The 24,512-nt window shown below is 28.5% G+C and overlaps 1 protein-coding gene across 2 annotated transcripts in view; it reads left to right on the top strand.

Moving 5' to 3' along the window:
* The window catches only part of Atpcl (ATP citrate lyase), a 23,934-nt gene extending 9,137 nt beyond the window's left edge, over window positions 1-14,797 (top strand). The window contains exons 1-14 of one of the 2 annotated variants that reach the window (XM_008181261.3): window positions 3,426-3,600; window positions 9,198-9,363; window positions 9,432-9,617; window positions 9,683-9,873; window positions 9,938-10,196; window positions 10,303-10,836; window positions 10,900-11,079; window positions 11,187-11,310; window positions 11,374-11,489; window positions 11,556-11,752; window positions 11,840-12,120; window positions 12,597-13,285; window positions 13,350-13,623; window positions 14,182-14,797. In XM_008181261.3, coding sequence (XP_008179483.1) covers window positions 9,208-9,363; window positions 9,432-9,617; window positions 9,683-9,873; window positions 9,938-10,196; window positions 10,303-10,836; window positions 10,900-11,079; window positions 11,187-11,310; window positions 11,374-11,489; window positions 11,556-11,752; window positions 11,840-12,120; window positions 12,597-13,285; window positions 13,350-13,623; window positions 14,182-14,273 — 3,279 coding nt within the window. In that variant the 5' untranslated portion in view covers window positions 3,426-3,600; window positions 9,198-9,207 and the 3' untranslated portion in view covers window positions 14,274-14,797. 2 annotated transcript variants of the gene reach the window in all.
* Window positions 14,798-24,512: the final 9,715 nt, after the last annotated feature.

Raw genomic sequence — 24,512 nt, 5'->3', positions numbered from 1 at the left:
GACAACACATGCGTGTATCACGTCCTCTTAAAATGCTGATCAAGTTTTTGATATAATAATTCAATATTATTATAAGTTTTAATTTATTTTAGACAGGCTGTCTTAGACAGCTTAATACAATTTGCATTTTATTATTACGTGAAGATTGATTTTATTTAGCTAAATATCCAATTAGGAGATTAGGTATCAAAGTTCCTCATGAGTGTATAGGATGTTAATAACTTTTGAATACCCTAAATTCGGAGTTTCTAGAATCCTGATGATAGTTTATGTCATCATTTTTAACAAAACTGTATTGTTATCTCTTATTGGCTATTAATGTATTTAGTATTGTATCAAATATGTTAATCTATATCATATTTTATATGTGTACATATCCAATAGTAATTACCTAGCTTTGTAATAATATGTTAGTAAAAAATGATAATTTTTATAAATATAAAATATTAATTAGGAATATTAGAATAATTATTTGTTGAAATTTGTAATTATAATTATAATTGTAGATACTTGTAGCTTATATTAAAATTTAATTGATTTATATTTTATTAATAAGAAGTACCTACCTAATAATCATCAACTTAAATATACTTTTGTATCAGTGTTTGATTTAAAGTATTAAATTAATTACAAATTACAATACTATTTTTATTCCATTGTATACAAATTGATTTGGTTATTACTTCTTATTATTGCTACAACAAGACATACATAATATGAACTGGTTTACTATTTATAATATTGTAATATGGGAAAAAAGTCGACCGTAGTCAAATTACACCACATGTATTATACACTACAACAAATGTTACACACGTCGTACCTTGTGGTTCGTAAATAATTTAACTATTGGGTTTAATATCAATAATACGTCAGACAGTAATGCGTCTATACATTATAAATACGAATTGATGGACTGATGATACCAGCAGGGTTAGGGTTTATCAATGTCAAGGAGTCCTTGGAGTAACTTTAGTATCTATTTCTCACACTTGTACTTTAAACACATCAACATTTAAAATTAAATAAACTTTTTTTTGCAGTCGACTAATTAGATATTTATGTATTTTTGAATTGGTTATTACTTATAACTTATTGTTTATTATATATTATTATAATACAGTTTAATGATTTTGAGTTTTGAATAGGAAGGTGAAACTATAGTAACATCAATGGTATGTTTGTACAATAATTGTACTCGTTGATGTATGTTGACCTTATTATTGATTCAGTATAAATACATTTGTTAACTTTTCGCATGAAATACTCATATACTTAGGACCGTTCTTACAATGTCCGGTTAAGGTTAACCAGCCAAATTCGCCTGGTAATAAAATCTGTTATCAGTCTGTTAGCGTTAATTGTATTCCTGTTCATTAGTATTATTCGATATCAGTAATAAATTGTATTGAGACAAATATGATACGTAAATAAATAATTCGTTAATCCGTGTTTTGTCCATGTCCTTACATCATATTGTTTACTTTATCATGTTGACACGTTTTACTTTCACTTTTATCGTTGTATAATTTATAACTTAGTGAAATCGGTAAATTAACTTTAATAACAATTCTTTATTAAATGGGTATCCATTATTGTATTGCCTAAGCAGAGAATAATTCAATTTTGTGATAATATATTGTGTCTTTAATTGGTAAGAATGTATAATGTAATTAAAAATAAATTTATTGGATATTTATTTTATTTAGTTACCTTACTTAATTTTACCAAAACAGCTTTAAATAAGTTGTAAATAAACTGTTCATATTGAAAATATATAGAAATTTTATATCCTGTTTTTAATGCAAATAATATATAATAAATGTGAAATATTTTTAAAATATCTACGTGAAGTATGTGGGATAGGTATTTACAAATAATATATAGCGTGGTATTCATGTTCTTAGTTAATTACGTTTCTTCTAAACGCAAAAAGCCATTTTATAAATTTCGTATTTCAATAACTTTTATGAAAAATATGACCTTGTTTTTCAACAAGGTCGAAAGAAAAGTATCTAGTACATGCGCGTTATTAGTTTCCTGCTTATTTATAAGTTAGTCCAACCAGATTCTTACTTGTGGAAAAACTTGTAATACTACATATTATGACACGACTAGTTTTGTACTGGCTCAAAATTTGGTTGGATGATACGAAATAATATACCTACATTTATATACTTGTATTCGTCGATATAGGTATTACTTATATACTACCTATAATGTTTTATATAAATTCTAGTCTAAATTAGTGTTATGATGACAACCTTCAGCTATTAATTGCAAGCAACTGAGTCTTAGTGGTAGTTGGCCTTTGTACTTATTTTACTATATAAATAAATACGCAACACATCCAGCATCTCAAATACAAAACAGTTAAAGATTAAAAATTTAACAGTTTTAGGGAAGTTTTGTTTGAGTAAAATATTTAATTAATTATGACTAAGGAAGTAGGTACTGTTATTTTTTAATTAATTTCCTTCGTTTATGTTTTGGATACATAATTAGTATAGCTTATATCCATACATTTTAATAGCAAATTTTAAATATTTTTTCAAATTGGTATAAATGCTAATGTATACCTATCATTAAAAACATTGATTTTTGTTTCAATAGATATTAAAATTGTGTTATTTTGATCTCACATTCTCACGTCCGTGTTTTTATCGTTTACTGTATACTACACATGTATGATAAACTATTAATACTATTATTGAAACTAATTAGGTAGATACTAGCTACGGCACCTAGTTTGAATAAAATAAATAGCTATATCATATTCGTAGGCACATAAAAATTAAAAAGTTGCTCATACATTCAAATCGTATACATTAATATAAATAAAAAAAAAATATCTTCGTCAATCTAGAAATCTAAAAACGTCGGTAGAAAGTCGGAAATACAACTTTGTTCATTATTATACAATTTTAGTATATATTTTTTACATACGAATTCTGTAATAGTATAATATGAATATTCTTATAGATAAAATGTATTTTTAACTTTGAAGTACATAATATTACTAATTTGTAATTACTAATTACTGTCCTGTCGAATGTCGTGTATCACATTTTTTCATTCCAAGTAGGAAATATTACTAATACTTAGGTCCCGTTTCATTCTTATTAAAATCCTTTTTTATTTCAGGAGTCTGAAGTTCAGGAATCTGAGTGTATACAAATAACGGAACTTAAATAATTATTTTGTACAATCGTATTTTAAGGACATTTTGATTTGAATATAAATGTTTTAATATTTACTCGAAGATTTGCTATCTACTGTTTTTTACGATCAATTAACCCAACAAAACAGGCTTCTCAGTCTTTAATCATTATTATCTATACCGGTCTAAGTCAATAGGTTATAATATTGCTTTGGATATTGTTGCGACCTTGGTCACGTAAGAAAGGGCGAGCTTAATAACTTTCTCCGATCGTGTCAGTTGTGTTCGCGCTATCGACGGTGTTCACTGTTCGCCTCTGGCTTAGTCGTGAATCGTAATTATTAACTAAATACCGTGATTTCATAATAACACAGTCAATATATTTTAACGATTTCGCTGATCAGAATCGGCCCATTATCAACATAAACACTATACTGACGGTAATTCACTTTTTATACGTTTTTTTTCCTGATTTAGATATATTATTTGAATTGTACAACGTTTAGTTTGTTTGATACTTACGATTAATGTTTAATATATATATATTTTTTTTTTTTTATTATAAGTTGGTATGAAAATTAATGGGTACCCATCCTAATTTTCTGTGGATTTTTGGAAAATATTTATCATATCGGAGTAGTCATGTAAAAAATGTAATTAATATCGAGAAGCAAAAAATACCAGTGCTTTCAAGATTAGTGAACTATGGATTTAAGGTCTAAGTCATGCCCTAAGTAGGCCCACCCTCCAAGAACTAAAACTTAAAGTAATAACTGATTACAATCACTAAACATTCCAGTTGAATACCAATTAGATATCTACAATATTGACGTTTTGTTTATTACCTATAATTGTTTGTTGATAATATTGTCTTGAAAATTAATGGCATCGATGACGGCTTCGTTTTTCATCATTATCATATATAATATATTTTTTAAATTTATTTAAACAAAATAGTATATTTACTATCTGTAATATTTGTCTTTGATATACATTAAGTTAATTTCATAACTTATAAGATTAAAATAACAACATGAAAATCACGTGAAGAGGGAGGACCGCCATTGTAGAAATCGTCTGACTTGAGGGATCACCTATTATATTTTAAATTTTAGTTTAACATATTAATTTTTTACAAATTGTTAGTTTTAAAAATTATGACAGCAAATATTCATATTTATTAAATAGCTCAAAGCATAATATAATCATAGGTTTAATAAAAACAAATAGTTTCTACTATATTTATCTATGACATCTCTAATAAAACAATTTAATTTCAAATTATGAAAGTACACTAGACGTCCTCTTATAAGGTTCAGTCGCTTATAGCATGAAACGGTACTGAAATATCCAATTACATTGAAAAAAGTCAGTTATAAGACCGAATCTGAATCTGACTCCACTTTGGTTGTAAAACTCATATTTCGCAAACAAAATTATCGTTATAAAATGTAATCATTTTTGATAAAAAAAAATGTTATATAGGGATATTTAGTTTAAAAAATATGTTATTTGTGTTATAGTGGTTTGAGTTCATGTATTATATATTATGTATTATATATTATATATTATGTATTATATATTATATATGTATTATATATGTACGACAATCTTATAGCATTTCACATTTATTGCATATATCGTTAAAATATTAATCATTAACAAAGTTAATGATTAATTTAAAAAGAAAATTTGTTTCTTTCCCCATTTTGCTTAAAGGTTCATTCGGTTATAATGCTTACTCTATGCTGGTCCCAAAGTGATTCTTATTTGGGTGAAACCTATAATTTATTTCTAAAATATAAAATTCTAACAAAAATGTTTTATTGATTAAATCTTTAATAAGAAAATGTAATAATTTTTTTAATGATTTGATTTCTCATTACCAAAGTAAGGCAAATTATATATTATTATAAGTACTTAAATAAATTAAGTAAACAAAAAAATATTATCTGTATCTGAATGTATTTATATATATATATATATATTGTAACTATACAATGTATTTATATATATATATATATTGTAACTATACAATAATTACTTAAACAAAAATGTCATATAATACTTTACTTTATACATTATTGTATCAGTACATAAATTGTTTATCCATTTATTTGAGAGAGTATATGAAATATATTAATGAATAATAGAAAATCATGGAAAATTTTGTTTTAATATTTATTTTAAAGGCGCGTTCTATTCATATTATTTTTAACGAGTTGTTAATTAATCAATTAAGCATGCATTAAATTGATATATTTAGAATAATCTAATATATTATGTTCATTAATTTGTGCAATATACTTTTACGTCATGCATGATTTATCCTTGTTTCAAACTACAAAGTCATTATCTAATTTGATGTATAAATTCAAAATATAATATTAGAATAATGGGATATAAAATAAATATTAAGAATCAATGACGAATAACAATTGTTGATATTCGCTCTTGCCTAACAGATCATATTATATTTTTTAATAATGAAAACTGATTTTATTAATTTATTCCTAATATGGATCTTATATATTATATAGAAGTCTGATATATATTTTTAAGAACAATATATAATATTTAAGGTCGTTCAAGTTTACTTATAAGTGAAGTTGACCTTTAATGACCCCTGTGTTATCTACATTTTTTATGTACGCCTATATTTTTTTAATACTATAAAAATTGATAGAATAAATTGCTCAATAGTTACTTATAAATTGATCAGTCATTTTTTGTTTAAATATTTAATGTTTTAAAAAAAAAATGTTATTTAACTTTACTTATATCAATTAAAAATTTGACTTATATTACTATAGGTATCGGTTTTATTCTCCTACGAACTTAAAGCACACTTGGTGTCGTGATCTGTTATAAGAAAATCAATCGTAAAAGGTGGACCGCTCTGCTGTACAGTAGTGTACAAGTGGGCAGATTTGGTGTATTTTTAAACAGTATATTTCAATATGTAGTTTAAAACTCAAACAATTTGTTTTAAAAAAAACTGTTCAAAACAAAAAAAAAACACGAAATTCACTTGGATTTTACACTGTTTAAACAATTAACAAAACGTTTAAAACAAATGTTTTAAATTTATGTATTAAAACAAGTAGTTTAAAATATTGTGTTTTAAATATAACAACCCTGCAAGTGGGTTATTGTAATGGATGGTGTTTAATTTCAATTAAGTAATAATATTATCATTGTATACGAAAAATGATTCTGACCGGAGACAGTCAGCCTATATTGAGCATATTATAATATTCTTAAATTGCAACAAAATAGCTAAAATTATTATTCTTCATTTAAATATCCAATTTCGTCCAAATTTGATCTTAAAACAGCGATAAAAAAATTGTGGTTACATATTTTTTTTAGTTTTTGTGTTACAAAATGAATTACTTACGTGGAACCTCATTCTAAATTTTAAATGGTCATAAAAATTTTATTTTACTTTTCGGTAGACAAACTGATGAGGAATCTTGTATTACTTTTTCAAATCTTAGAAAAAAAAAAAAAAAAATTTTCATGAATTTCTTACTCAAAATAATTTGCAGTTTTGTGATTTTTATTAATTTTGTCAAAATTCCTTCAGATGCTCATAAAAAAATATTGTGATATTTTTAATTTCCACCAACAATCACTGATGATGAAACTTGTATTAAATTTTTCTTGACATTAATTTAAAATAAACTAATAGTAATCGACAATTTCATATACCTATAAATAGCTCAATAAAAGTAAAAATAATTTTATGGTGTTTAGAAAATATTAATATAATTAATATTAAGTGAAAATGTCACGTATCTAACGTTCATTTTTGTGGACATTTTTCATGAATTTTGTGCAAAACCGATTTTGCTTAAAACTTTCGGTTTATCCTTAAGGGCGTTGGATGCGGTGATTTTCTGTCTTTGTCTAACACAAACCTTGAACATTAGAATAACGATCTAAACGATTGACAAAAATTAAGGTAACTACTTCTAGTTGTTCAATTTAAAAAATGAAAAGCTGTTTGAATTGGTATACAAATTTACTTTGCATCGGTGGAAGTTCTTTTTTAATTGCAACAATATTTAGATGAGAATAAATATTTTAAATTTTATAAATTTGTCAATTTTTAATACTAAAAATATTAAAAATAATGAAAAATATGCTTCCACCGATGCAAAGTAAACTTGTATACCGATTCATCAAACATGTTTACATTTTTTAAATCGAACAATTAGAAGTACCTTAATTTTTGTCAGTCGATTAGGTGTCGTTATTTCTACGTTCCACGTGCGTTAGACAAGGACAGCAAATCGCCGCATCCAACGTCCTTAATTTTAGATTCTGATTGGAACGATGAATGTATTAATTTCACATTGATATATTTTTTCTATTTTTTTTTTTATGCATCTGTCATCACCTTTAAAGACAGTAAAAATGCTTAGATTTTCTTCAACGGTATCTTTTCTGATAGAAATGTGAATCTAGTTGCTACTTTGAGGAGTCAAAACTAAAAAATTCCTAATCGTTTTCAAAACGTCGTGAAAAACAAAAAAAAATGAAAAATCTTAATTTTGACAAATCAATTTTGGTTTTTAGTGTAATTTAAAAAAATGGCCGTAGATATATGATTTTTTTACTAAATGTTTATATCCTATACACCACAAAATTTTCAAAATATGTTGACTTTTTTCGAACTGTTTATGGACATTATCAATTTCCAATTTTTTTAATTTTTTTCTATGAACATCAATAAAATTGTATTTTTTGGGTAAAAAATCATTTATTTAACATATTATTCAATACAAGGCTCCTAAAATATTGTTACAATGATATTTGAAAAAAAAAAAATGATAAAATTTTTTTTATAAGCAATTAAAGTTAAAATCTTTATAAAATACGTAAAAATCACGAAAATGTGCGAATTATTTTGAGATAAAAATTCATCATAATTCATATTACCTGATTAAAGAGAAAACAATAATTTGGACAAATCGATTTTGGTTTTTGGTATAACTAAAAAAAATTACTGTGGATATATGACATTTTTACTAAATGTTTAATCTTATACACCACAAGATTTTGAAAATATGTTGACTTTTTTCGAACTGTTTATGGACATTTTCAATTTTCAATTTTTTAGTTTTTTTTTTCTATAAATGTGAATAAAATTGATTTTGTTGGGTAAAAAAGCGTAAACAATTAATACAAGGCTGAAAAATAATAAAAATAAACAGGCACGATTTTTTTTTTGTATATGTTTATAAAGTTTGATTTTTGACAACATTTATCAAATATAAAACTAAAAAATGAATTTGTTGTTAAAAATGTATTAAATGTTCAACTTAAATAACTAAGGATTGAAAATTTAGAACAAGGTTCCACGTGAGTAGGTTATTCTGTAACAAAAAAATATGAAAACTCAGTTTTTTTTTTTTTATTATTTTATGTTCAAATTTGGACGAAATTACATATTATTAAATAACCAAGATTAACGATTTTAGTTGTTTTGTTATAATTTTATAATATCAATTATTCAACTTACTGGCTAACATATATTAATAGTAAATAATAATAATATAAATATAATTTAAAATACCAACACTGACAAACTGTCTCCGCTCAGAATCATTTTTCGTACCTATACAATGATATTATATCATTGAATTCAAATTTAATACCATCTATTATACAGTAACCTACTGTACAGCAGAGAGACATCCACTTACTCACCTTTTTTTTTGTATTTTTTGCAAGAATTACTTGAAATTTAAAATTAATTTTTTAACTTGTCTATGCCCAAGATTGCTTTCGGCGTTTTATTATATTCATATTTCATGAAACAATACAGATTATATATTGCACTTAAAATTTGAAAAAAAAAATTTATTATGGATGTTTCTATTTCTATTTTTTTTTTTTCAAAAAATCTAATGGTTAATGAATACAATTGAAAACTTTATAATAAATAAATAAAATGTGTAAACATGTTATAATATTATTATGATTATTTATGTAATTTACTTATTACCTAAATTTTATATTATTTCAGTTGATTCATAATGTCAGCCAAAGCAATAAGTGAGGCGACCGGAAAAGATATCATAAACAGAAATTTAGCTCCATTAACATCTGCCGTGAAATGTCGGTTTGCTTCAGTTAATGAAAACACAAAATGGGAAGACCTCGTGCTGGATAACCCATGGCTTAAAGCTGAAGTACTCATTTTAAATATTTTATTTTTAATTAATATTTATGATATTTCATAAACATTTTTAATTTTCAGAGCTTAGTTGCAAAACCTGATCAATTGATCAAACGTCGTGGTAAATTAGGCTTGATCAAAGTAAAAACTGACTATTCTGGAGCTAAACAATGGATTCTAGAGCGTTTGGGAAAAGACCAACAAATTGGTCGGGCCAATGGAAAATTGAAGAATTTTATCATCGAACCATTCATTCCTCACAAAGATGTGTGTATAATTTATGTTTGTTTGTTTAAAACAAATTAATATCTCTAAAGAATTTTTATGTGTAGGAAGAAGAAGCATATGTATGCATCTACTCTCATCGTCATGCTGATACAATTCTCTTCCATCATGAAGGTGGTGTAGACATTGGAGATGTTGATGCTAAAGCATTAAAACTTGAAGTACCAATTGGACAAAGTGTAACTGAGGAACAAATCTTGGAAAAGCTATTGACCAAAGTCAGCCCAGCCAAACAAAAGTAAAATTATTGTAAAATAACAACTAATACATTTTTATAATTCATAAAAATTAATTTATTTTAGAACCATTGCAACATTTATAGTTGCTTTATACAAAATGTATGTCAACCTGTACTTCACATATTTGGAAATCAACCCATTAGTAGTAACAGATAGTGCTATATACATCTTGGATTTGGCTGCAAAAATTGATTCTACTGCTGATTTCATTTGTCGTGCATCTTGGGGTGAAATTGAATACCCACCACCATTTGGACGGGATGCTTTCCCAGAAGAAGCATACATTGCAGATTTAGATGCTAAAAGTGGAGCTTCACTTAAAGTAAATCATAAAAAAAAAACTTTTAGTATTTAGTATTTTTTGTTATATTCATTTCAACTTATAAGGATTTTTCAAATAATTTCAAATTGTTTTTCATTTTATTTAGTTAACAATTTTAAATAAAAAAGGACGTATCTGGACAATGGTTGCTGGCGGTGGCGCTTCTGTTATTTATGCTGATACTATTTGTGATTATGGTGGTGCTAGTGAATTAGCCAATTATGGAGAATACAGTGGTGCTCCATCAGAACAACAAACTTATGAGTATGCAAAAACTATTTTGAGTTTAATGACTCAAGAAAAACATCCCGATGGCAAAGTTTTAATTACTGGAGGTGGTATTGCCAATTTCACCAATGTAGCGGCAACATTCAAAGGTATTGTCACAGCTTTGACAGAATACCAGACAAAAATTTTAGATCACAATATCACAATATACGTTCGTCGTGCTGGTCCCAATTACCAAGAAGGTCTTAGAATTATAAGGGAAGTAGGAAAGACTTTACGTATTCCCATTTATGTATTTGGACCAGAGACCCACATGACAGCTATTGTTGGGTATGCTCTGGGTAAAAAACCAATACCAAAGGAAACTGAACAAGAATCTGTAACGGCCAATTTTCTCTTGCCTGGTGGACAGGTAAGATAATACACTTAACATACAATCAAATTAATTGTTAGTATTAAAAAAAAAATTGTTTAGGACTCAAATTCTGTGAATGCGCAACAAGAAGTTGTTGATGGTTCTAAAAGTGGTGCCACAAGTCCAACAGTAACATCAACTGTACGACCTAAGATAACTTCAACGGCCCCTTCCGTTAAACCTTTGTTTGGAAGCAATACCAGAGCTATTGTTTGGGGAATGCAAACTAGAGCTGTACAGGTAAATGATAACTATCATATTTTGTTTTTGTTCATTTTGTAATGCGCTGTCTTGTTAGAAATAAGTTTTAACTAATTAAAATATGATCAACCTATTTTATTTTCCAGAGTATGCTTGATTTTGATTTTGTTTGTCGAAGACATGAACCGTCAGTTGCGTGCCTTGTATATCCATTCACTGGTGATCATAAATTGAAATTTTATTGGGGTCATAAAGAAGTTTTAATTCCTGGTAAGTGATACCTATATATTCATTTGAAATATCTAATCAAACTATTTTTTTTTTTATTTCTAGTGTATAAAAGAATGGAAGATGCCATGTTGAAGCATCAAAATGCTGATGTCTTAGTAAATTTTGCATCTCTGCGATCTGCTTATGACAGTACAATTGAAACTCTTAATTATCCTCAAGTAAGACTGAAACGGTCTATGATTTTACTATCTTTACATAATTTAATATTAATGCAAATTGTATAGATCAGAACTATTGCTATTATTGCTGAGGGCATTCCTGAAAATATGACAAGAAAATTAATATTGTTGGCTAATGAAAAGAAAGTTACGGTTATTGGACCTGCCACTGTTGGTGGATTAAAACCTGGTGGTTTTAAGATTGGTAACACTGGTGGTATGATGGACAATATTTTACATTCCAAATTATATAGAGCGGGAAGGTAATATTTCAACTTGTACAGCAATTCTTAATAATTATAAAAATTATGTGAACCACATTAATAATTATGTTTAAATTTTGTTTATAGTGTTGCATATGTTTCTCGATCTGGTGGTATGTCTAATGAGTTAAATAACATAATCTCGAGAACAACTGATGGTGTTTATGAAGGAGTAGCTATTGGTGGTGACCGTTATCCAGGCACTACATTTATGGATCATATCATGCGATACCAAGCAGACCCAGAAATTAAAATGATAGTACTTCTGGGTGAAGTTGGAGGAACTGAAGAATATGAGGTTTGTGAAGCCTTAACTCAAAAGAAAATCACAAAACCACTTGTCGCCTGGTGTATTGGAACTTGTGCCAGTAAGTACACTTCTTCATAGTCTTAAAACGAACCATTAAGGACCATCGTCATATCTATTATTATCTACTATCTTTCTCTTCTCTCTATTAGATACCACTTCCACTTTCTGCAATATATTAATTTTCTAGATCTTTGTCTACTGCATCATGCCATCTTTGCCGATGTTTTCCTCTTTATAATTTCTCCATTAATTTGTTTTCCATGACTTTCTTTATGAGTAGGTAGGCCTTATCCTTGTGATACGTGTCTTGCCCATACCAACCTTTTTCTGACTAAAAACTACCATACACCTAACTTATACAGTTACAAGCTTTCATGGTCATTACTTTATACCAGTCCATATATTTTCAGTATTTTTCTTTCAAAACCCTGTACTTTTCTTATTCTCCTTGGTTGCTTGACCACGTCTTGTATGCGTATAATTATTAGACTAAAAAATAAAAAAATATTTAAAAACAATATTTAATTTTACCAGGTATGTTTACGTCTGAGGTTCAATTTGGTCATGCTGGTTCTTGTGCCAACTCAGATCAAGAAACTGCTACTACCAAAAATGCTAGCCTTCGAGAGGCTGGTGCTTTTGTACCAACTTCATTTGACTTTTTGGGTGATATTATTCATGATGTTTACAAGAAATTGGTGAAAGAAGGCGTTATCATTCCTCAAGCTGAATTACCACCACCAACTGTTCCCATGGACTACTCTTGGGCACGTGAACTTGGCCTTATCCGTAAACCAGCTTCATTTATGACTAGTATTTGTGATGAACGTGGACAAGAGTTATTGTATGCTGGTATGCCAATCAGTGATGTTCTAAAGGCAGATATGGGTATTGGAGGAGTTATATCGCTTTTATGGTTCCAACGTTCTTTACCACCATATGTGTGCAAATTCTTTGAAATGTGTCTTATGGTAACTGCTGATCACGGGCCTGCTGTATCTGGCGCACACAATACTATTGTCTGCGCAAGAGCTGGTAAAGATTTAGTTTCATCTCTGGTTTCTGGATTGTTGACAATTGGAGACAGATTTGGTGGTGCATTGGATGGAGCAGCTAAACAATTTACTGAAGCATATGACTCTGGATTGATTCCAATGGAATTTGTGAATCAAATGCGTAAGAAGGGATCACTCATCATGGGAATTGGTCATCGTGTAAAATCCGTAAGTCATTAATTTTTCTAATAAATATAAATGTTGACATTAATCGTGGATAATTTTTTTTTAGATCAACAATCCTGACATGAGAGTAAAGATAATAAAAGAGTTTGTTTTGGAAAACTTTCCAGCCACACCATTATTGAACTATGCTTTAGAAGTTGAAAAAATCACCACATCTAAAAAGCCCAATCTGATATTGAATGTTGATGGATGTATAGCTGTATCATTCTGTGACTTGTTGAGACATAGTGGAAGTTTCACACGTGAAGAAGCCCAAGAGTACATTGATATGGGCTCAATCAACAGTTTGTTTGTACTTGGAAGAAGTATTGGATTTATTGGTTAGTAGTATACTATATTATGAATGATATTTTAAGAAGGTGTTAGTTCAATATTTGTTTTTTCTTTCACACTAACGCTCAACATAAATAAAACGTATTCATGTAAAATTTTTTTACGATTTCTGGATAAGCTTGAAGGAAAATCACCTATTCCAAAAATTGTAGACAATAATATTTTTGAAGGTTTAACATAGTGATTTTATATTTTATTATTAATTAACTTAATATACCTAAGATTTTAAAAATAAAAAAAAAATAAATAAATATTTAAACTGATATTAAATTGTTTTGAAACAATATTTAGACAAATTGATATGTCATACGCTTAAAAATATTGATCTCTATAATTTTTGTAATCATTAATGAATTACTTTAAAATAACTAACTCCCCCTCTCCCCACCTAAAAAAAAAAAACCAAATGATTTTACCTGATTGCGTTTTGTCGTGCTACATGTTTTGTGTGGCCAGAGAGAGAAAACAATCAATCGACTGGCCTTCTCTCAAAAAGTATTAAAATATATTTTCAATTAATATTCAATTTTTTTCTGTATTTTTAGGCCATTTTATGGATCAAAAGAGATTAAAACAAGGACTTTATCGTCATCCATGGGACGACATCTCTTATGTCTTACCAGAACAATATAACTAGGAGAATTTTTTTAATTTTGTTTTCTATTTTTAATTGGTCGACAAGTGAACAAAGCCATTTGCGCTATATAAAACGCCAATAGAAGTTTTGGTTGCGCACAATTTATTACCTGATAAGTCTACACACAAACAATTTTCCATCTCAGTTTCAAATATTTAATACAGTTTTGCATTTGATTAGATATCAATATTAATAATTATTACTCTGTACATAATAATAACTATTTATTCATTGGGTTTATAATTTATATGTAAGCCTATATAAAAATTGCAAACATTTTAATGCACCATCTTATTTTTTGTTGGTCCCTTACAAAGATTTTTTTTAGAAATTGTTTAAGATAAAATAAGTTTGTTATTATTGATTTGATTATGTATTGACTTAAATAATGGTGATAATATTCAATTTTTAGATTTTTATTTTCGTATTTTTAGTGTTATTTCAGATGTAAACTCTCACACCGGTCTGAATTGTATAATAAATTTCTCCAACTTCTTAGTTGGTAGAGACCATATCTTACCTTATTTTTAGCCTTATTTTAAACCTAAAATTTTCAAGTGTACTGATTGTTTAAAAGACTAAGGTCTAAGAGGAACAATAAACATACACAAAAATAATACAAACACTTAACTATACATTTGATATTTTAATCAAGTGTATAGTACTCAAATATTAATAGTTATAAGTGATGTGCTCTAATAAATAGGCAAATATTACAAATAATAAATAAAGAACAATATAGTTTTTGGTTTAGCCATTCTTAAAAAGGGTAATAAGGTGATATGTAAGAAAAAATATGCATTAAGACGTGCCTACATTTTTATGCAGTTCTACAGTTAATAAAAATCCTCTTTGACTAAACTATTTAGATGTTACGTGGTATATATTGTATATCAATTAATTCTAATTACGACTACACCAATAATATCATAATATTGTAAAAAGTAAAAAAAAAAATGTGGGCTAGTGTGTATTGCTTGGCTGGTACAGTAGGTTACAAGTGATTCACTACCGCGATCGCACAATGATAGTAAAACGCGATAGTTACTATCACGGTCTGGGGTCACTATCGATCTGTTCGCATGATGACACTCTCTTGATAGCAGCTTTCATGTTAGTAACTATCGCGTTTTACTATCATTGTGCGACCGCAGCTTAATGGATGGTGTTAAATTTGAATTCAATGATATAATATCATTGTATACGAAAAACGATTCTGAGCGATGACAGACTATGATATATTACTAAGTATGATGTTTGATGATATTATTGTGAATTAAGTAATTTATATACCTATTTACAAGGAACCTTCTATTAAATTTTCAGTCCTAAGCTATAGATATTAAGGTACCATTTCCCTGCAGCGCCAGACCCAGACGCCACGGAACGGCTACGTTAGACGCGGACCAGTAGTGACGCTAGACGCCGCAGGGAAAACGTACCTTTAAACATTTTTAACTACAAAATCATTTGGTAATTTTGTCAAAATTCGAACTTTAAATGCTTATGAAAAAATGAGTGCCTATATATTTTTAATATTTTTCAACTGCTATTGTATCAGTATATTAGAAACCTTAAATTAAATGTTCACGCTTTTTGGCCCGATAAATAACATTTTATTAATAATTATAAAAAAAAAACTAAAACAAATGAAAACTGGTCAAAACGAGTTAAATTATTTTCACAATGTTATGGTGTATAGAAAATGATAATATAAACATTCAGTGAAATTTTCACATATCTACAATTATTTGTTTTTGAATTGCAACAAAATAAGAAAATAGCTACTAGAGAAATCAAGTTTTGTAAAAATGTTAACTTCAAACGCTCATAAAAATTTAATTTGACTTTCTTGTTGACATATTTTTTTTTTGATAAAAGTAGACAATATTATGTTGAATCTTGTAATACATTTTCAAATTTTAGATTTAAAAAGAAAAATTTTTACGAATTCTTAACTCAAAATAATTTGCTAATTACCGTGATTTTACATATTTTGTCAATTTTTGAACTTTAAATGCTAATAAAAAAAATTGTGACTAAGGATTTTTAATATTTTTTAAATGTCATTGTAACAATATAGTAGGAGCCATGTATTACATTTTTAAGTATTTTTACTCAACAAATAAAGTTTTATTGACATTCGTAGAAAAAAAAACTAATAAAATTGGAAACTGAAAATGTCCTTAAACAGTTCAAAACAAATCAAAATATTTTGAAAATGTTATTATGTATAGAAAATGGAAATATAAACAACCAGTGAAAATTTCATGTATCTACGGTTATTTGTTTTAATGTTACTGTAACGGATAGTATCCGTTTACTCACAACACATAAATATCATTATATATGAATAGTTAAAATTAGGAATAAGCAAGTCGGTAAGCGACCTCCTTAAACAATTTGGCAATAGTCAAATTGCAAATATATAAATACAATAAAAGGTTAAAGGCTTTAAGCCTTGGTTTCCTACAATCACGCGTCCATGAATGCGTAGTGCGCAAAATATGAAGTATGAAAAACAATAATAGTGTTTTCTAACAATTCACGCGCGGGATTGATGAATCACGTCCCGGTAGCCTGCAAGGCAAAATTTGCGTGACACGCACTGGATGAAAAAAGAAAATTACAAGAGCACATTAAAAAAATAAGGGTGATGATTCCAAAAAAGTTATTGATCCCTACAGTCCATGGTTGATCATTAATTATGTATATATATGTTAGGTGTTTGTGTCTAGAAATAATGATACATAGACAAGGAGAACAGTTAAGGATCCCAGCCAGAAAAAGTTTAAAAAAATCCTGTATCTACATACTTGGTGATACTAGGGTACCATGAAAATTTCAGGTATCTACCTATCATAGTTTAGGCTCTACGTTTATCAGTCAGCCACGTATATAATAATTGTTAATAATATAACAGTTTATAAATTCAGAAACTTGTTCAACCATCCAACTATTTTTGTTTAACATAGTGGGAAAATATCATCAGCTAGCTCGGTAACTCTTGATTTTAATATTATCTGCGTAAGGGTATTATAATTTATAAATCAATGGCCACTCGAAACAAATATAAAAATGGTATTATTGAACTCTTAAACAAGTCTATAAATACATTTTATTCCGATATGAAATATAATATATAATAAGTATAATTATAGTCAAATATGCAATGGTGTACCAATTGTTCAAGCAATGGTTTCAAATAATTTTAAAAATAAACGATTTTACGTTTATAAATAATGAACTAACTAGTGAACACAAAATAATATACACTATTACAAAATAAAATAAAATATGTGAATACAAGACATTGTGATTTGTTAAGTCAAACGAAGAGGTTACGCCGTCTAATCCAACCAATATTCCGATATTCAATTACCTATGTAAGTCTATATTTAACTAGTTTAATATTTTATAATATTAGCTAAGTAATTTATATTTTACAATTTTACATGCTATTCACTAACTAAGCTGTTGTATGAGCCTAGTTTTCACATGATTTTAAGAGAATTCTACCCATGCATTTGTTGTCTCTGTCTTACACACGTACGATATAGCAAAATTTCATTCACTAATTTCAATAGTGTGCTGTTAGTTTTGATATTAGAGTGAATTCACATATTATACAATTTTTAGATAATAATATTATCTGTGCTTAAGCATTGGCTTTTATTCGATATTTTAATTTTCACGCGAGATATGAGCATTTTTAATTTTTGATATTTCACATACCCATATCTTGCTTAAGCACAGCTAATGTTCTAACCTAAAAGTTTGATTATAGGTCAATTCACTCTAATATCAAAACTAACAGCACACTATTGAAAATAAGGAACAAAAATTTGGTATGTCATGCGTGTGTAAGACGGAGATAATTAAATATAATATACATATTTAATATTATTTTATATTTATGATTAATTAATACATATTATATACTTAAAATATTATTGTCAATTACCTACACTTTCTCATATATTTGTTATATTATATAGTTTTTATTCATCATGGAATCAAAATTATTCACTCCAGAAAACGATGAACACTTAATAGCACTTATTCGTGATCACCCTGTGTTATACAAGTTAAGTGACAAGAACTATAGAGACAATAATATAAAGGAAAATGTTTGGAAAGAAATTTCATTTAGCATCGGAAAAAGTGATAAAAAAAAAAACAAAACAATTAGTAGTTAGAAATAAAATAATGTTGAGTACCTACTGAATATTTAAGTTTATTATTAGGTACATTTTTAAATTATTAAATTTTTTTACAAATTGTATGTGAAATGTTCTTAATTTATCCTGGTAACTTGTTTTTCCTGCCAACTAACTGATCCAGGTCCACTATTAAAATAATTTTTGAATGATTCACGTAGGTATACGAAAAGTTTCATGTGACGAATTTCCTCCTATGGCATCAAAAGGTATGATTTTTTCGGAAGTTCCATATTTCCATCATTTTCAGTAGAAAAATTAGTCGAATAATTTGTTCGCTCATCTCGTAATAAGTTATGAATAATACAAGCCGTCATCACCAAATCATCAATTGTTTCCGGTAGAATATTGATTGGAGTGAAAAATACTCTGAACGACTGACACAGAATTCCAAAAGTATTTTCAGTAGTTCTTCGAGCTCGACTTAGTAGGTAGTTAAAAATTGCTTTTGTTATATCTGTCTTTGACTGTTCTCGAGGATACGGTCTCATCATAGTATTTGTTAATTTAAATGCTTCGTCCCCTACGAAAACATGAGGTAAAACTATATCTGTATGACTGTATGTGGTAAACACTTAGGCTCTGGAAATGGAAATTCCCCGGATAAAATTAAGGTATTTTGTTACTTTACCGGACACCCTTTTTTTTGCAATTTTTTTTTTTTAGACTTATGTAGTTAACTATACTGAGAACGATGGTGAAGTCAGAATTTGGCCGTCAGACTTAGTTTCGAAGTTATAGCTTAATGAATTTCGCTATTTTACGATTTTTGCACGTTCGCGCGTCACTAGTTTACTGCACCTATTAGGTACGAATATTATAGGACTCCTAAGTCCTAGGCAACGAACATCCGATAAACTTATTGTTCGCGTCATATAACTTATTACCCGGTCCTGTATACGAACTTCCAAACCACATGATACCACCATTATCGCATGCTGCCTCTTGATTATGAATTTTTTCATAGGTTTCTGCATTTTTGCTTCCAACCACGGGTGCCTGGCCCAACAGACCAGTATATATAGTTAAACCGGCCGATGCCATTGCGAACCAAAGACTGATAGTTTGTATCACATGTTTATTATTTTATTATCTTACATGGCCGCCCAATTATGGCGTCATCGCGCGAGGAAAAGAACTGGGTGCTTGCTCAAATTATTCTATAATTTTGACCACGACGACGACGACGACATACGCGGGTCCCCTCCTCTCAGCACCATTACATTTGCCGCAGTGTACAGCGGCCGCCCCTTTGGGGCCATTTGGCCGAGGCTTAGTACGTAAATGCGGCAAATGTAATAGTGCAGAGAGAATATTTAAAAACTTTTATTATATTTAGATTATTTACTCAAAAACGGTAAAGTAATAAGAAAATAATTGTTTGTGATATGACTTAGATTTGTATTTTTACTCTCTACAGTTGTGTGCATATGTGTTATTAATGTATATGGAAGAATTTTTCTTTTTTTTTTGGGGGGGGGGGGGGGGTAGACGTTTCAGATGTCCCGTTTTTTTATTTTCTTAATATGGTCATCCTAATGTATACCAGTCTTGTAACGTATTCTAATAAATGTACTTATTCAAATTCTTTTTTTTGTTCGAATACTATTTTAAATACTTTTTGAAAAATGTATTGGAATACTTATTCTGAATAATTTTTTTGAACTCGAAAAAAAATTTATATTTGTTAAAAAACAAATTTTTCTATTAAAAATTTGCACATTGTAAGTTATAAACAATAGTTGTTATCTTTGAATGAAATATGAAACTGATAAATATTAGCAATATTATAAAAAAAAATTTGAATATTTCATCGAGTATTCGAATAGGTATGTATTCAGAATATATTTTTTTAAATATATTAAAATCCGTATTCGGAAGACTTTAATACTCATTTATACAAATACGTACTCGGGTGTTCCGAATACAAAATAAAAGTATTCTTTACAAGACTGATGTATGCATATTATAATATACATACCTCATGAATAATATATTTATATATAAGACATAAGTACTAAAGTACATAACATAACATATATATATATAAAATATTATCTATTTTATATTATATTACTAGTTGATCCCGTGCACTTCGTTTCCCGTTAAATGTTCCAACTCCATATGACTCAAACTTTGATCAATTCGTTTTTAATATTCGGTGTATGGTGTTCAAAATCTATCTTAACTTTTCTGTTGCCTGGTAATGACGTAGTAAATAATAAAATAATAACTGTTTTACGTGAGTTTTTTTATGTAAGTTGATCATCTCCGGTTTTCCTCTTTTTGAGCATATATATCGTGATATTATATGTTTAATAATAAATTGTTGATTAATATTATTATTATAGAAAGATTGGTGATTTATTTTTTCTAAAAAAATGAATTGTTACTGTCAGTGGCGTAGCGAATCATTTTTTTCAGAAGCAATTGCTTCTGGTTTCTAGGGGGTGGTGGTGGGTCATAACCTCATAAAGCCCACACACACGGTCAGTCTTTGAACTTTATTTTGGGTGCTACCCCAACCCTCTATTTGAGCATATGAGTATCGTATACATCAGTTGGAGTCGGGTGGGGTAGGTCATAAATAATTTGTTTGCTTCCATATGATTTAAAGTTCGCTACGCCACTGGTTACTGTTATTTTGTTGCTATGGCAATTATAAATTATAATTTGACCTTTAATTGGCCACTCTTTATTTTTCTTTTATAAACCAATGAATTTACACTTCTGACTCCCTGGTGATCGTTAAAAAATACCTAGGCCATTTTTGACTTCAGACTGATACTTATGAGCTCAAACTGAATATCTATGTTGAATTTCAAGAAAATCTGAGTAGCAGTTTTCAAGAAACTGCGTTATCTGAGAAATGGCCACTTTTTTTTATTATATAGATATATAACAATTATATTACAATTTATTAATTTATTAAAACATAATGTAAAATTATAGGACGAAATTAAGTATAATGATAGAAAAAAATATTGAGAATACAAGCTTGGATTGTTCAGATATAACAGTAAGTGACAGCGCTCACCAGACAGAAAATTACAACTCTGAAATGTATATTGAACCAACAAGGGAAACTTCAATAATGATTGAAACAAACGAATATGACAATAATTTGAATAATACCTCAAATGTTGTCCCAAACGAAGTTTTTAAAAATATTAATGAAAAACAAAAAAAAGGAGTCAACAAGGAAAGATTATTACAAGAAATAAAACAAGGTAGAGAAGAACGCTTAAAAATGATAAAAGAAATAAAGGAACAATCTGAAAACCATCCAATACAAAATTTTTTTAAGAGTATGGCTTTAACTGTCATGACTTTTCCACCGGAATTAGTAATAGAGGCGAGAAATCGGGTTTGTAATATTATATCTGAAAAAGAATTGCGCGCATTACAGTTAAAGACAAATACATCACCGGGAATAATGGATCAACAAACAGCATCAGCAAGTTCATCTACACAAAATATTATTCCCGTCACAAGTGAAGAATCATTATATATTCGAGAATTCCTGCTGACGATCCAAATCAAAATAATACGTTTACATATTTTAATTACCTACCAACCTATGACTAATTTATGTATTATTTTTTCTAAATTTTCTGTTATTTACTACTAAAGGCATTAAAATTTATTTTTTAACCAATTATTATTATTTTAAATTCAAAAAGTTAAATATTATTTTATAAAGTTAGATTGATGTAGTTACATTTTTTTAAATAAACGTTTAAAAACTGCAAAATAACTGAATAGTGAACACAATATAATATACTACCAACTAATTTTAACTTACCTCAAAGTGACACATAGTTTTTCTTCTGGAGTTATTGGTTTTTTTACACGATTACTTGGTGGCCTTCTAATATCTTCTTTTATATAATTAAGTATAGTATTGAATAACTCAAAGGACACTCTAAAATAAGCTTTGAACTTTGATTCATTATCAAGTAAGCGTCTTTGAATTAAGTTATTGAAGCATCCTTCTCTCTTCCTTTCATTATACATATCATCACTTTCTTCTCTAAAATATAAAGAAAGGAGTAAAAGTTCTTCATCTGCATCATCTTCGATCAAATTGTAGAGTGCCAAGTCCATTAGTCCATTTCCTTCGACTGTCTGACACTAATTGATCAACTTTTCTTAATTATTTCAATCCCACAGTCATAATCACGCAGAGTGTAGCAAAACGCTGTATCACGCATCACGCAAGTGGGACCGAAAAATCGCGCACCACGCATTCACGGACGCGTGATTGTAGGAAACCAAGGCTTAATATGTATATGTACGCAACTTATAGACCAGGATGTGGTAACTGATAAATATTTAGTAATTCGCAGAAAAGATGACTTTCTGCACAACAACACAGATAATAAATTAGCTGTCAGAACATTATGGCGAATACTCAGATTAGATTAGGAATATCGCAAGTGCGTGGACTGAGTCAATGGTCACACGAGCCACATCCGTTAGAGAAGAGATAGCGTATCGATAGGCAGGGGGAGCAGGGACCCGAATATAAAAGGGAGCCTAAAACAGCCTGTATTCAGACGTGTTCACTCCAATGCACAACAAGCACCTTCACGTCACTCTGTAAGAACTTGTCATTTGTGCTTAGTCAAAATTACTGAAGAACATTTTAATAAACTACAAAGTAACTTTTCATCTGTCAATTTATTTATAAACTACCTTGTCAACATCTTCATCATCAACAAAAGTGGTCTTGCTTCCTGTAAAATCATAATATACTCGTAGTCAACGGCTATCAGAATATTACACTGACCACTCCAAGCTACGAGAATATTACATTACACCAAAAACCAAAATTGATTTTCTCGAAAACGGCTTTTGCGTAAAAATTCCCGTTTTTTCCTTAATTTTTCTTTTGTTTTTCACGGCGCTTTTGAAAACTATTGGAAATTTCAAATTTTGACCTCCCGAATGCACCAAGTACCAATTAGATTCACTTTCCCATCAAACAAGATACTGTTGAAGAAAATCGAAGCAGTTTTACTGCCCCAAACCGTGATGACATACAAAAATAAAAAAATTAAAAAACACATCATTGTAAAATCAATACATTCATCGTTCCACTCAGAATCTAAAATAAATTATAAACTGAAAAAAATGTATTATATTATATTTTAATTGTATTTTTTCTGATCTTAATTTTATTAATAAGTCCAGGGCTTGAATCCGTTATCAAAATTGTCGGTTACCGCTAGGAAATTCTATTACGGTAAACGTTGGAAACTTTGATAACAGAGACATTCGAAATGTCTGTTTGCTAAGCAATAAAGTAAACATTTCAAACGCCATGATCCAGCGTTTTGTCTCTTCAGTAGTTCAGTTCCAATAAACAATGCCTACCGTGTTTGAATTTGTTTATACTTTTTAATCAAAAGTACCTATTATACCTATATTTGTTAATGTGAAAACATCTTACAGGCGTTCAGATTTTCCGCATGGTAGTGAGAGTTTTCGAGCGTTATCTTTTTCGTGCCGAGCGAATTTTCTATGTAGGTAATATTTTCGGACTTTTTTCCAAATTTTTCAAAAAACACCTAAAATTCTTTGGAACAATTCTAGTTTAGCAATCTATCGATTTTTAAGGTTTTTTTTTCCAAAATATGTGTCTTGAGGTGCTTAATAAGAATGTAAAAAAAAACTTAGATTAGACCGACTTAGTTTTGAAGTCATCGGTGAAAAACTTCAAAAAGTAGATTTTTTAAAAATGCGAATTTTTTTCAAAAAAATACTTAGAATTGATTTTTTTCCCCCATTTTTTTACTCAAAATGTGTGGTTTTTGACGCATAATACATTGGCGTGATCAAAACTTACATCGCGTACTTACTTTTGAAGTTTTTGCACGTAAACGATGAAAAATAGAAAAAGGGCAGTGACTACGTGTGTTTCGGCACTCATCGCTACGCTCCTGAAAATATCCCTCGACTTGCTATGCAAAACCACCTCAAGTAGGTAACAAAATTAAATATAGGTTTGTGTTTT

This window comes from Acyrthosiphon pisum, chromosome A2, assembly GCF_005508785.2.
Source record: "Acyrthosiphon pisum isolate AL4f chromosome A2, pea_aphid_22Mar2018_4r6ur, whole genome shotgun sequence".
NCBI classification, from domain to species: Eukaryota; Metazoa; Arthropoda; class Insecta; order Hemiptera; family Aphididae; genus Acyrthosiphon; species Acyrthosiphon pisum.
The sequence above is the reverse complement of the archived record's forward strand: the minus strand, read 5'-3'. Positions and strand labels throughout refer to the sequence as shown.